General features: G+C 41.9%; 1 protein-coding gene across 1 annotated transcript; it reads left to right on the forward strand.

Moving 5' to 3' along the window:
• Positions 1-2349: 2349 nt before the first annotated feature.
• Positions 2350-15696, forward strand: LOC128710958 (transcription factor SOX-3-like). The gene is made up of 2 exons (XM_053805822.1): positions 2350-2528; positions 13875-15696. The coding sequence occupies exons 1-2, from the start codon at positions 2350-2352 to the stop codon at positions 15694-15696; spliced, it is 2001 nt and encodes a 666-aa protein (XP_053661797.1).
• The last annotated feature ends 511 nt before the right edge of the window (positions 15697-16207 follow it).

Here is a 16207-nt window from a genome sequence, read left to right on the forward strand (position 1 = left end):
TTTGTTGCCGGGAACTACGTCATTCTCAGGGCAAGTAGATACTAGAAGGGTAATGCTTTTCATCTTACCGTCAAGCTTTATTTTGTTCTAAAAAGAATAAGAATATCAAATTAAGCTCCTCTATTTCTAAAATCATATTTAAAAAAACATCAGTACCTGCTTTTCATGATGCTGCAAATTGATTCAAAACTCCTTAGGTTGGATGTACTACACAGAGCAAAAAGCTGTATGTAGAAATGGATGGCTTCTTGTCGGGTATTTAAATAGAATGTGAACGCCACTACCCCATGGAGAACGACTCCTTTCTGTAGAATAAAAAGAAAATATAGCATCAAATTCAGTGTTTAATTCATTGCGCATTATTTAGATTAGCTCAGTGACAGGCGTGCGCCTTTTGTTATCATTTTAGTACAGGAAACAAATTGACCATCTATCAGCACTAGAGTAACAATACCAACCTGTATTGTAAGCTAATTGAGAATTAGTTCGTACAGTAGCAATATCACGGCTCCAAACGTTGATTATGAGCTATTTTGTTTACCCGAACGTATTGCTTCGTTTACTATTAATCTTTATGGAATGTGTTTACCATTGAACTTTCACTACACTTGTAACATTACACGCTTTTATAATCACTCCAAAGAAACGCTATTGTTATCAATAACCCGTAACACTACTTGTACGCGCAATGCACAATCGTTATAACGCTATAGCCATTTTCAATAACTGAACAATGGAACAAAAAACACCGAAAAACAAAGCACACCGGTCAATTTCTTCAATGCAGTCAAATGAACATGCGTTGACAACTGACAGCACACATCATTATTAATCGATACACAATTTGGACATCATTTTGAGATCATTCTTTCTTCCTAAAAATAATTTCACAGATTGTATGTACAAAAGGATCATTATTATGTTATTACAGCAATAAAACTGCAGTGATAGTATCAAGCAAATCGAATTTAACGAACGATTTGATTGAATTCATTATCGAAATTATTAGAACAAAAGGCATTTTCGCACATATATTATATACACCTTGGGGCAAGTGTGAATTGAACGCCAGAAGAAGAGAAAAACGTAGTGTCAAACAAAGCTCACGTTAAAGAATAACAACGGAGGTACCACATTGTTCTAGAGACTTCAGAAGGTCAAGCGTCTTTTGTTAAGCAATGTGTGATTAAAATAGAAACCTGATTTGTGCCACTGCTGAACCATTTTGGATACTGCTATCATTGCGCTATCAATAAGGTAAGAAATGAGAACTGCGCATCATTATACCAATCGTTGGTTTAAGTACATGATCGTTATTACGCTAATTGCATCATGTTTCGAAGATCTTTGCAATTGTAACACGATGTTTTGTAGGTTATGTCGCGGGGGCTCAACACCACGTGTTTTTAAATGAATTTAATAGCTTTTTGTAGTTAGTCTCAGTAATATCAACTAGATAGTAATGATTCAAAGTTATAACGCTGTATAGTGTCTAGCTTAGTTTGAGTAGTTATAGCGCTATAGCAAACAATTCACCCTGAAACGTATAAAAAAAGCTTGAAACTTTTTTTTTATCTTTCTCATTAAGCTTGTGTTACATTGATCCTTCGCTATGCGCGGGTTAATTCTTCGTGCCTCAAGATAGGTTTGTCTGATTTTTTTTTATTCATGGAAAACGGCCAGGTCGCAGTGCTTATGTTTCACTTCTTTCCTCACATAGTTTTCTTTGTTTCTACTGGCATACTATTTGTGACATGATTTCGTCCAACATTGGGAAGCTGATCTTTCATATGGGGACCCTGTCGACTCTGACGAATTGTTGGATCGTGCATAACCGATTGCCTAGTGTATTTAAATGAATGCAAATGTACCCATTCGTGCCCATCGTTCATAACTTTCCGGGTCGGGAAAGCAGCATGTGGATTGCGATACAATCTATTGTCTAGACTTTTTGGGTCTGGTACCGGTTTAATGTTTCTATATTCTGAAAAAAATCATGGATGAGATGCGTGACATATTTTGAACAGACAAATGATACCGGAAGGCACTAAACATCCACACAAAAGCAACTTGACCTTACAACTTTTGATAAGTTCTTCCCATCCACCATCTTCCATATAGGTTCTCTGTTGCAAAAGGTTATTTATAATTTAAACACATATTGTACATACATCGGTGAATGAAATACATTTTCAGTGTTTATTTTTCTTTACTCCTCCAGGATTTACTAAAATCGGATAAAATCGTCCTCACCAGTACATTGTGTTAATAATCTACAAATACTGCTGAGTTATTGTTGGTGTTGTTTGTTCAAAGTTTTGAAGCTCAAGTCCTTGCGCCAGTTTTAAGATGGCTGATATTGAAGAAGAAGATGTTCTGGAAACACTGTTACGATATCAGCTTCAGCAGCCCTCTCCGACGCTTAATAACGCCGCATCTGCTATGGAGGAGACGCAAAACAACACAGCAGTTAACAATGAACAATTGTTTTACTCGAGCTTGTTGTTCCAAAGGCTGGCTATGATAAGGTATGTATAACCGTATCTGGTGGAATGATATCACCATGCGAATATCAATTTTCATAACCGATTAAGGAAGTATTCTCCTCACGACACCGATGATTGTTGCATATTGGTTGCGCCGAAGATAACAAATGCGTCGAAGTAAATTGTATCATGTTTTTTTTTTGTACGGTTACCACTCCACGGTCGCGCTGCCTCACATTGCCTTGAAAAGTTCGATCGATTCCTATTTTTCGCGGAACTGCCCATGTTTAGCATATGCGTGGCAGAACGAGTAGTATAAGGCATACGTCGATTGTTGACTTTATCGATCGTTTCATCGCCATACCGAACGGATTTTCTGAATGAATTTTGAACGTACAGACATAGTGGTGCTGGCAAGAAAGGTGCCAGCCAGGGTGTGGAGAACTCTTCAATTGCTCTCGGGAAGCTGTGGTGTTGATGATGAGACGAACTGCCGCGAATGTTGTCGATGATGGGCCCTTTTTTGAAAAGCGCAAACATTACGGCTTTTGCGTTGGTATTGGTCGGTCTATTACCACCAAAGACCGACAAAGAATGGACCGATGAATGAATGGTTGAACAGAGCATTGGAACATTGAACCTAAACAAGGCTTTGAATGACTATCACACCTGCGGAACAAAAAGCTTTAGATTGTGGACAGTGGTGTATTACAGCACCAGCAGTCAGTCCATGAATGAATTCTAGGCCTTCTGTTGTATTATTGTGGGTGGTTGTGTATTGTTTGTTTACACAAGCAAACCGTAAAGTTAGCTATTTGCCCGTATAACATCATTGATGGAGACTGTAAAGAATCGGGCCCTTTGTGTATTGGCATAGAAATGAAACAGTATTACACGTGTGTAAAGTGAAACAAAACAATAACAAACCTGTCTGCATTTCAGTCGTGCCCTCGCTGTTGTCCACCAAACGACACGACCTTTACTATTCGTGAAAGTACTAAGACATTTCACAGCAGGTTACCGTCATGAGATTGTTCCACTATGCCAGATTGACAACAGATCAATTTAAAATTGATTTGTAGGAGTTGTCATGAAAAATAGGTCATTAAAGATGTTTATTTTAATTTATTTATTTTGTATTGCTTGAAATTATAAGGAAAATTGTTCAGATTGCTTACAGGCTCATTGGATACTACGACTCTGTTATATAAAAATAAACTTATGTTTAAATATCAGAATTTAAACTACATTTGGCCTAACATTTGAAATTGTAAAACAATGTTATTGCTAATCCTTTGTACTTCCTGCTTGGGATCTGCTATTCAACAATGGTTTTATTTGTTTCATTGATAGAATCAAAATTTGGTTTTCCCACGCGGTTTCATTATGTGAGTTGTTAACATTTTTTTTCCTTTCGAAATAAGATCTTGTTGTAGCAATCTTTTTAAATAAAAAAAGATCTAGTTGAAATATGATTATGTGCTCAACAAAAATATCCCACTAAACGTTCCGTGACTGTCGGACGGATTCCGTAGTCAGTGTGGGCTAATGGTTAGTTGAGCAAGTTTGTTCTGCGACACCGTAAGTTTTGAGTACCTTCTTAGATCTCCTGTGATTGTTCCGAGAAGATATCGTTCATATCGTAACTTGAAACCTACCGGAGATCGCACGAAGATCGTCGCAAAAGAAGAATATGGCATTGAGAACTACCAATACATTGTTCGACAATGTGGATAAGTAGAATTTACCTTAGGCTATTGAAAAATAATCGAAAATTAATAGTTGTAAGAAAGAAGTACTACACCTATGCTACACTTTGGAGCGGAAATGCGATAGCGGCAGTATTAGCTAATTAACCATGGTGCATATCCCTACTATCGCATTGAATATATCTCGCTTATTCTGCAGTTCTAAAGCGCTATTCCACATATTTCTTCAGCGGGCCTTGTGCAATCCGCCAATGATTGCTGTTGTTTTTATTTCTTACCACCCAATGCCATTGTTATTCTCTGTTTACCGTTGGTGTTGCATGGCAGTGGTTAAAGATCGCCAAAGAAGAAGATTGTCTAAAAAATGGCCTTTCTACAAGGAGACACTCCAACGTATTACTTCGTATGGAGTGTAGAGTAAGGCTATGGGTGTATTCGAAGCGTGTTTTTGTGCATTGAAGCATACGGGACAGTTTTTAGTTGGGTGAAATAATCATATTCTGGCACGATGGTCTAACGATGGTTTGCGGCACAACTTCTTTCCATCTTTCCATGTACGGTCCAGCGGTTCGCCGTTGATGTCTGGATGATGGCAATCTGAGTGAGAAATGAAGGTTGACATGAACGCATTTATCATGTGGACATTTTGCTTGCTTTTTTGCATACTAAGCTATGTATCGCGCCTTTAAACTTCTTTGACCAGTCTGGACTTCTGTCGAGTGAATATTTGTTCTTGTTGTTTTACCAATTTTGTACGTGATATCTGTTGTATCTTCCTTGAATCTGTTTTTTTTTTTTGAAAATCATACGAACGAATGTATTAAATGAATATGGTTAAGTATGTCGAACATTGAATATTTTTAGTCCGGTGGCACATAAGAGATTTTATAGCGTTTCTATCGTGTGAAGATCGGTGTGAGGTTCCTCATTACCTTCGTTATTAATGCAAGAATTTGAGGAACGTAAAATACGAATGATAAATTAATGGTTCGCCTTTCACATTACAATGATATCGTATTTGTGCGCATCGCATGCAAGGATGGCGAAGGTGTAGTCCCATAAGTACGCCTTACCAGCAGGGGACAGTATTTTAGAAGTATGCCCTAGAAAGCAGTTTGCTAGTTTTGTAACTTCACCGCGACAGTTGTTGATGCGGTCCCGGCGGAAAGTGTGGTCATTTGCTAACTGCTAGGCATCGTTCAGGCATCGTCCAGTTGCTTTTTGGACGTTGCTTTTTTTCTATGTGTAGTAAGGTTCTTACCCATAATCATGTGCAAATGAAGAAAGGTTTTGCCGTCTTAACCAGACCCTTAACCGGACGGTCTCTTTGCCAACTTACGCCGACCAACGATCTGCACAAACGAGAAGGAGCAGGAAGCTCAGCGCGGAATGAAATGTGGCTGTTCCTTGACTGCCTTGTAATAGCGTCGAAGCAATTTAAAATACTAATTAATCAATCAACGTAATTAACCGAACATGATAATTTTTCATTCGTACTTCGAAGACCCCGACCTTACTCCTTTACATGCGAGGCGCTGGCTTACCCTAAGGCTTCCAAGTCTTGTTTTTCTACGCGGAAGGAAGATGGATTTTTTTGTATGAATTTCTTTCGTTGACCTAATAGAAAGCCAAGCAACGCGTTAGTATGAGCCGTGTGGCTCTCACAGAATGATCATGTGGAGTGTGAGAAAATGTGAAGCCATTTTTCATCAATCTTCCTGTGAGTTTCCTGGTTTATGGTGCTCTGCGGGGGACCCACGGTAGTGTTACAGTTCTAGGAAGTATAGTTGATTAATTAGACTAACGGTAAAATGTTTTAAATTGCAGTTTTAAATTAACCCCTATACTGTTGGTGCATTATTTGTTTCAAATTTGAATATCCATGTCCGTTCTTTAAAACACAAAGCATCAAGCATTGATAAAGTGGACAAATAAGAAGTTTGTCAAACGTATTCGAGTAATTTGGTACTGAAAACAAATGAAGGCAAACATTGTTGAATGGTCCAGAGAGTAAGTTGTGTTATTGTGAAGAGGTGAAAAACGTATACATTTCTATTAGAACTATGTTTTATGTGTAACCTGTGGGTCAAAAACGGCTACTGCTAATTACTTTTAGTAATTAACCAATATTTTTTTAATATCTTCATTCGAACCAACGGAATTGAATGTAATTTATTTTGATACCTTTAGTTGCCAGTTAGTTGCCGTGAGGCTTAACCCTGCCCAGGTCACGAGTGATGTTCGTATCTGCCTTCCGGCAGACATTTGGCTGAGCAGCTGACCAGTTTGTTGGGTCCGTCGGTCTATGTGCATGCTCCTGTTTTTTTACTTGGTTACAAACCATCCCCCAATGTTTCTGTTTGTGGGATCCCCTAGTGAATGGATAGATGTTGTTTTTTTTTCTTACTTTCAACATATTTATTTATCTTTCATATTGTTTTGTTTTTGTCTCATTCCCTTCTCGAATTCTTCGAATCTGTGGTCTGCGCTTGTTATGAAAATTATGCTACCGGCTGTGTTATAATGTTGCGCGACGGTTTCTTTCTTCTCTTAAGTAACGGTGGCAAAACGTGGTAGATGCTTTCAGTTGAGAAGTTTTCGGTGTCGTTTCTTTTATTTTATTCATTTGCTTTTTCATTTTCATTATAGCAAGCTTTCTTTATTTTATCAAGACGTTGTACTATAGCAACAAGGCGGGGGATGTGGATGAAACAAAGGCAGGAGTTATAACGAGGATAAGTTCTGACAGAAAGCTCAGACATTTGATGGCAGAAAAAAAAACGAAGGACAAACCGAAATACCAAGACCATCGTTTTTGGCTTACTCTTACCGCTTGAAGCTGCGGTCAACGTCATGGTTGCGCCCGCCGGTAATGGTCGTTCGGTTAATGACTGTGGCTAGGTTTTTTCTTCCTCTTTTGAGTTGAATCTCGGTTCTCAACGCGGCCACGGCTTTCGTTTGGTGAAGTCGCTGGTCTTGCGCGGTCCACTATGGTACATCGATTAAAGTCCGGTGGCTTGCGTTTGTTTGCTGGGGGCCTATTTTATAATGATTTGTTTCGGAGGAGGTAAGCTTGTAACAGCGTAACGCCACCGGGGCTCATTTGTTTTTTTGTTTTTTTTTTAAGCACTGGCTGATGGGGGCGTGTGGGCCTTTTGGACACAGGAAGAAAAACAGTTTTTTTAGAGGTTCGTTCCGGCTTTGGCACTAATAGTTAGTTAGCGTGGTAAAAAAGAAAAAGTACACGATTAGGGACATGCGAGTACGACATAGAGTTTCGAGGGTGGCGAAGAGCTGCGGTTTTGTCCTCATGTCGAATTAACTCGTAGTTTTATTAATGTGCGTTCCAGATGAGCGTGAGAATTTAGAGTTTTGCGCATGAAATGATTTAATCGTTGGAAGACGCTGTATTAAAATATGTGTATGCCAAGTCGAATTATTTTAAATATTGTAACGGGACCTTGGCGATACTATTTTTGTTAATTAAATCACCATAGAAAAATATTGTTAATATATCTATAATTTTGCGCAACACAAGTAATATGTTTTAGGGTGGCCCGGTGGCATGATGGTAGCGGCGCCGGTCTTCACACGAACGGACCGGACCAAAATCCCATCCGGGTCAATACTCCGTAGCAAGGACTGACTATCCGGCTACGTGGTAAAATAAGTCGATACAGCCAGGTCGTTATAACGAAAAAAAAGTAATATGTTTTAAAGTCACTTATTAAAAGTTTAAAAAAAAACTAGTTTGTAAAAAGGTACTTGAAGTCAGATACAGATTAATTCGTGCGATACTCTACTAATGTTGGCCATTGTTATGCATTTTCTTGAGCGTTAAATAAGATAATTAATCAATTTCGTAGTAATTGAGCCAATTTCTTTTTATGTTTTATGGAAATCTCTTTCATTTAATCATTTTTGCATATCCATAAGATTGCTTGATAATAATTGACGTCGTAACTAAATCTCTGAGCATTATGTCGTGCATGCATCTCGGTCATGCTATCTTGCAAAAGAATGATGAATGTTTCGGCACTGTAACAGCACGCACAAAAACACCCTACCTTTACTATGAAGTTTTCGAATATGAAATAAACGGATGTATCTAGAGTCTGGACAGGAACAAAGTAGATAATGAGACTTTCGTATTATAACAGGCATAACGGATTGGCAGTATTTTGGAAGCCAGATGCTTTTTGTTCATTTGGAAGTCGTTTTTGGAAACAAATTGCTTCTGTTCATCTTAGTGCATGAAACAACTGGCCATCTTGGTGAATTGGTATAGCAACATAAACACTCTGTACCAGAGATCGCAAAGCCTCCATTTCAGATACCGGGCAGTAGCTACTTGAGATACGTGTTATTGTTCGTATTTATGAATCCAACCGGTTGATGTAAAACGGGATACCAGAAAGCATGTTGTAGGCCTATTTTATCATTGGACCGCACACCCGTATTATCCAGTTTGGTTAAATAACTTGGAGGCCCTGCCACAAACGGGGCGTTAATGACAAATATTGCGTAGATCTGGACACATCTATGCACACTTATGTTGAGTTATAGGATGTGTGCAAGTCCTGGTCTGAATCCAGGATAAGGTTGTGCCCTTCGAGATGTAGGTTACCGAATGATCGCTGTGATACACGGTTTCGAATTCAACGTGGATCTGTAGACACGCCGATTTCGAATTGCACACTTAAGCTAGTTTATAGTAAAAAGGGAAGAAAATAAGAACAACATGATTGATAATGCTTTCTACGTTCTAAATTCAAGGTACAATACATTTTTATTAACAATTTTGAACTACAATTTTTGGTTTACAGTTTACAGTACAGGTTTACAATTATTGTTAATGCTTTCAAAATAGCACCTGAAATGCTAAATTTATTAAAAATAAATCAGGAAGTTGACGTTCTAAGTTTCAAGTCTAAAAGAAAAGGATTTTGCTCCCGAATACGAGATGTTCTAATCTTTGCAAAATTTAATAGTATAGTTTCTTTTTTCAATATTATTTATTACAATATATTTTATTTGCCTTATCTCTATTAGATACTTACAAATGACGGCAATGACAAAATGTCAATTATAAAATTATCTTAATGCCTTGTAATAATATTCCATTCAATATAATCGTTTTGTTTTGGTTGGTTAATTTAACTAACTTATGCTATTTAACTGTGGTTACTAATGCACTCAGACCATTAAGGAAAACAAAAAAATCCTTCGCGGTGTGATACGGTGAGCGGTGGTAGTATTGGTTGCACACTTATTTGAAGTTTATTGAATGAATTGAATTAAATTGAATGTTTACGTTTTTGCACATCATCACCAACCTTATGCCATAGTCTAACCCTGCTGCCGGTGTATGCATATGTTCCTATAGAGGGCTTGTTGCACACCGTTGTGTTCCTCCCGGCAGTAGACTATTACGCTTTCAAGCTACACCCTAGGTGAGAGAAAAAAGGTGACATGATTTTCTGCTAGTAAGGGACTTAGGGAATTGATTGGTGGTAGCGTTTGTGTATGCGTCCTAACCAGGGCCAAGCCTTGTGCTTGCTGTTCTCACATTCAAATACATAGCGTTCGACACCAAAGGGATCGGGGAAGAAAAAGTTTATTTCAAGTGCTTCATTGAACGTAATGTTTGCAGTACCCGGTAGACTTGTGAGCCACAGTGACGTCGTTGGGCAAGAAACAAGGGTCAGGTAATAAAAAAATTCTGTGGTTTGAGTAGAGAAACGGGAAGGCATGTGTAATAAGACAGAAGAATATGGGTGTTTTGGCATTAGTTGCTACTGCAAAACATTGCAGACAGCAATTAATATTTGTTTATTATTCAATTCGTTTGAATAATAATAACCTGGAGATATAATTTAGGCACAAAATGATTACTAAATGATTGTGATAAGTAGAATTGTCATTGGCCGTTTGAGGGATTTTGCTGAGGCTCGATTGAACTAAATATTTTATACACGAAACAAAAGAGATTTGCGTTTTAATTTGCACTACTAACCTTCACGGAACAGTGAGAACATAGATTCATTTCGACGTTCGCGCATTTTGGTCGTTCTAATGCTCCTCAGACAAGAGCATGCAGCGTGGCACTGCCACTAAAGAGAAGTTGTGTGAAAGTGTTTTTGTTTGCGACTTTGTTTCATTTGTGCCTGTTGATACTCCATTCATTTTCACATAGAAGGACATTTTGGGGGTACCACACAACCAACAATAACTGCCAAACACGATGTGTACGTACGCGTGTATGGTACGAGGAGGAGGACGAGGTACGATGTGTTTGTTTGCCGCTGCGGATTGAAGCCATACTTCACTTTGACTACTGTTGCTATTCGTGTACCTCACGGATTGCACGGGATCCTGTCCCTTCCTATTTTCCCTTTGTGGTGTAGGTATTTGGGTAAACAGGATTACACGATCAGTTGCACTGCTTGCTGTTGTACTGGCACGACGTTTTGCAAACATACCATCATTTCGTTTTGGTTGTCGCATTTTACGGTTTGTTATATTTCTAGGACACTGATGCAACAGGGTGTGTGGTGTATCTCTGATGAAGCCCTATTAAAGTTTGGATTTTATTGTTGAAGCTGTAGCTTGGTGTGCGCCACCCCTACATCAGATCAATATGGAGCTTCCCGTAATAATTCGTTGTAGTCAACATGATGTAATGTGTACGATCATGTCTGTGCCACTAAATGCTAGACCTTTTTTTGTTCTTGTAGTAACATTTTGTGCTCTTCTTTGGCTATGACATATGTACTTACTTAAAATATTTTACCTTCACTTAAGAACAGGTCTATATTCTTCTATTGCTTTAATTGAGAGTTTTAAATCGAATTTAATCTATTGAAGACTTCAATTAAAGTTATGCACTCTAACAGCACATTTTAGTAATGCATTCTACAAAGCAATATTATCTTTTCTGCTATGAAAATAAGAATTCCAAGCAGAACATTTTCTTTAAAATGTGTTATAATATTGTTGTTATTATTACTATCGCCGTTATTCACCATCACCATTATCATCATCATCACACTCAACGTAATCGATAAAAATCGTAGAAATGGTGTGCTGCAATAAGTAGATTGATTTTATTTTTACCTCCCGCCTGAAGATTTCCCTTGGATGCTTCTGATTGTTTTTTTTTGGCTTCGTCTCTCTTCAATGGGTTTCAAACCTATCATCAAATTCTCTTTTTTCATATGTTGTTTTTTTTTCTAAAGTACAAGAAATCAATGAATGAAAGAGAGTGGGTGAGTGTCAGTCTCCGGAGGTGACAGAAAAGTGGTGCGCGATTGTAGCAGCACAGATTGTAGGGTATCGGGAACGATATGTCCCTGTTCGATCACAGTGTTACTAGTGTTTTGCTGAATTCGGCAAACGAATGAGTAGGTTCTGCGTTGTGTGTACGCGTGTGAAATTCTCTCCAGAGTGACCCAGCCTTTTGGAAGATTGCGGTAAAATGTCTGAAACATCAGATTTGTTATGCGTCAGGCATGGATTTACCATTCAAAAAGGGGAAAACGAAACGGTGTGTGGTGGATTGCAATGCTCTGTTTAGGCGTTTGATGCTACTTTTTTTATAGCAAAACGTGTAGAAGATCCTGCAATACCCGATTCAGCAAGAGAGTTTACGCTTCGTCTGTTTCACTCTACCACACAACTTCCCATCTCGGTCATGCATTTTTATAGCAACATCATCGCGATGCGTGTGAAAACTTGGCAACGTTGCATCCCCTCACGCACCATCAACATGTCCAACTGTCATTTGGCCACGCCTCTCGGCGAAGTTATGTTTTTGTTGTTGTTGTTTTTCGTAGCATCATAGCGTGCTTCGCTTTGCTTTCGAAGCGCGCGGCGTATTGCTACCCCGTCGCAGCCAGATTGTCTGGCACGGCTTGGGTAAAGGTAGAGAGAGAACGAATGATAATGCATCTACTAAACTCAAAGTTACCTGTACCGCATAGTGCAGCTGTCCGTGTGGGGACACCCTGTAGCGAGACTGAGACAGTTGTTGATGATTATGCTACCTCGCACAATTCGCACACACACATTTTCAGAATTGTGTTGAAAATTTATGCTGTGTAGCATAGACGTCAGCAGTGTGTGTGTGTTAGTGCATTAGTGGTGCAGACCACCGGAGATCTCTCGCTCTGATTGGTTCCGTACTCTCGGTAGGATTGATGGAGGGGACGCTGCGAGAATCGCAAAGCACACAGATAGACCGAAGAAGCCGAAGATTTGGTGCTCCGCTATCTGTTCCTCCTCCACAGCATCCGCTTCCATGAGCGAGGCGCAGAGTAAGCAGCAGCATACTCCAATAGCACGGAGGCCTATCCTACTCGCAACCTGAAGAACCCTTGTGACCTGGCTGGCCTGTGGCTGCTGCCTGTAGAAAGTCGAGGTCCGGTTCCTCTCCATACCATGCCGTGTTGTATCGATGTGTAGGTTATGGCGTGACAACACTCTTCGGTTGGTTGCCCCACAGGGAGTACGCACACAACCATATTAATGCAAAGCGGACACCGAACATTCGGGGTTCGGTACGAGATTCGCCGTGAACGAGCCCTCATAGTAAAACGGAAAGGTGCTCTGTTCGCAAGTGTGTCGTAATTCTCTCGCGTACGACGGTCCCCGGTGGTTGGGTATCGCGCCCTGTACATTATTGGTTCCGCGGCAGTACATTTACGTGTTCGTTCGCAACAGCAAAAGTGGACGGTTTTTTCGACGACCTCCGACCCGATATCGATCAAGAACAGCAGCTGGAGAGGGAGGAAATGCTATCGGAGCAAGAAGTGTGTTTCGGGTGGTAGAAGACTATCAAAATTTGGGTGAAATTAATCGATCCGTTACACTGAGATCCTTAGGGTCCTCCAAGTCATTATAATCAGAAAGGTGCAATCAGTGTACTGTTGACACGCGTTACAGCAGAAATCCCGGATTCTTTCAGCCTCAAATGTGTCAGTATCTGTGCAAATACTAGTGTTGAACAAGACTGAAAACAAGAGGCAGAATACATTTGTTGCGTATAATCGTACTACACTGTAAGCACTAATAATTAGATCAACGAGCCCACAATTAACAAGTACAACCTCCTCCCGTGCCTAGTGTGTCTTTACATTTGCTTCTGTGTTCAGGCGTCTTCTGATAGGGGATAGTTCTGCTAGTCCCTTCCCGATCAACAACACACAAACAGGTTGTTTATGCGATCGTGCACACAAAAATGTGAAGTGTTCGAAATGTCCCTTTAATGCTGATGAGAGATACTGTCTATCCGCGATTGACAAATCCCCGACCGAAGATAGAAGGATTGTTGGATCAGTGATGTTGGTGAAGCATTCCATTTGAAGATCGGAATGGTACAGTTTGCACTAATGGTTGTGCTAATCGAAGAAATGAGTGTATTACTTGTGATGTGATACGTTCGGATGCTCTGTGTATTGATGGATGCCATATGAGCAAAACAGTAAAGGCATTGCTCCGTGATAAAGGGCACGATCGTTCATGTAGGCAATGCAAAGTTTGTTCGAAAATTTCGTGACATTTGTTAATTCGGAGGTCAAGTCCGTGTGCGTGAGAGTGTTTGATCGGTGTTTTGGTATGATTTAAAGCGAAAGGAATATAATTTAATTCGCGATACATTTTTGAACCCGTTCGTCAACAGACACAGTGGACTGTACATCACCGTTAGCGATACGGGACAAGCAATCGCGAGTTCCTCAGGCGGCACTGTCACCATTATCGAAAAAGACGACGCAGGCGACGACGACGGCGGCGACGGTGACGTCGAGCAGCACAACAACATGTTGACCATGGAATCTGATATGAAGGGGGGTGGCATTCTGCATGCCACCATGCCCCCGCATCACCCGTCCTCTCTGCACGGTCACAGTACTTCGCCGTACGGAGCGCTGGGATCGTTGAGCATGATGAACATCGGCCAGTCACAGCTTTCATCCCATCAGACATCTGCGGCTCAGCAGCACCACCTGCTTGGGGGTGGTGGTGGGCACCAGCAGCACCATATGAGCCATGGATTGAGCAGCAACAACAGCAGCAGTAGCAGTAACAACAACAACAGCAGCGGGTACGGAAGTCCTCTGCAACAGCCTGTTTCGGGATTGAGTCCGACCGGGCTCGTTGGTGGGCAAGGACACTCGCAGCACAGTTCGCCGACGGGAATGGGTTCCACCGGGCAGCATCACATTACGGCAAGTGGTGGAGGTGGTGGTCACCACCATCACCATCACGGTTCCGGTGGCCTGTTGGGTGTGAATCACAATAATAACAACACAAGCAAGGCGGCACAACAGAATGCGGATCGCGTCAAGCGTCCGATGAACGCATTCATGGTGTGGTCTCGTGGACAGCGCAGGAAGATGGCTTCGGATAATCCGAAGATGCATAACTCCGAGATCTCCAAACGTCTCGGTGCACAGTGGAAGGATCTATCCGAAACAGAAAAGCGTCCGTTTATTGATGAAGCAAAGCGGCTCCGAGCGGTGCACATGAAGGAACATCCGGATTACAAATACCGTCCGCGCCGGAAGACGAAGACGCTGACGAAGGCGAAGGAAAAGTATCCGCTCGGGGTGGGATCGCTACTTGGTGGTGGCCAAACGACCGAGGGTAGTGGGATGCGCGGAAGCGCCTCATCAACCACGCTGGCAGCGCAACAGGCGGCGGCGGCAGCGGCAGCAGCGGCCGCGGCCGCGGCGAACCGTGATATGTACCACCAGATGCCTCCAAATGGCTACATGCCGAATGGATACACGATGATGCACGATCCGTCGTCGGCGGCGGCTTACCAATCGCAACAGCACTACATGAGCAATTACCACCACCATCATCGGTACGATATGGGCCAGATGGCGGCAGCAGCAGCCGCCTCTGGAACCACAGCCGGATCCTTGAACAGCTACATGAATGCCGGTTACGGTGGCATGTACGGCGGTGGAAGTGGTAGCGGGGGAGGTACGGTATCCGGTGGTCAAACGTCTCCGTACGGTGGTAGTGGAGGCGGACTTCAACAGCCCGGTTCGCCGTACAGTACGACAATCCAGCAGCAGCCCGGTTCACCGTACGGACTAAACCACCAACCCGGAAGCGCACTTTCCTGCCAAAGCCACAGTCCCAGTGATTCGAGCGTGAAATCGGAACCAGTTTCGCCCGGCCCGATTGCGTCCGCGACCAATAACAATCTAACGATGAAGCGTGAATACATTGGTCACCAGCAGCAATCGGCGGCCGCCGATCTAAGCCATTTGATCAATATGTACCACGTGCCGGATATGCAGCAAACGGGTGGAGCGGATTTACAGCAGCACCATCGCAATCATCTAATGCAACATTACCATCAGCATAACGCTAGCGTGTCGCCCGATCTTCAATCGCAGCACCAACATCTCCAGCAACAGCAGCAGGTCCAGCAGCAACAACAGCAGCAGCAGGTTCTGCGATCTATGGCACCAATCTCACATATGTGAGAGTTGGCTGCAACCGCGACGGACCTCTTGGTACACCATCATCATCATCAACAACTTCGAGTGTCGAAAGCAGTGGTATCAACATCACCAACCCTTTCCGCCACCACAACAGCGGCAACCAACCAACATACAGGAGGCTCTGGATCTGCAGCAGTAGCCGCAGCAACTCCACCGTGTAGTAGCAGCTCTAGGAACACCAGCAATGGGAGTAGTCACATTGTTGCGGGAACAGGAGGTGCTGGAACAGGGGATCATGGCAATACTGCTTCTTCAGCAGCGGAGGCTGCGACAGGCGGCACCATCTTTGGAAGCAGTCACCTGCATCATCATTCCTTCGATCGATTACCACCGCTTTGTGCTTCTCCTTTATCTGCATACCGACACCATTCGAGTTCGGCTTCGACTTCGCTTATTGGCAATTGCAATAATGGCGGTAGCGGTATGATTCTAGCAGGAAGTGTCCCAACTAATACAACGACTGCCGGTACTTCCCTTGGCGGACATACACCTG

Source organism: Anopheles marshallii, chromosome 3 (genome assembly GCF_943734725.1).
Source record: "Anopheles marshallii chromosome 3, idAnoMarsDA_429_01, whole genome shotgun sequence".
Taxonomy (NCBI): Eukaryota; Metazoa; Arthropoda; class Insecta; order Diptera; family Culicidae; genus Anopheles; species Anopheles marshallii.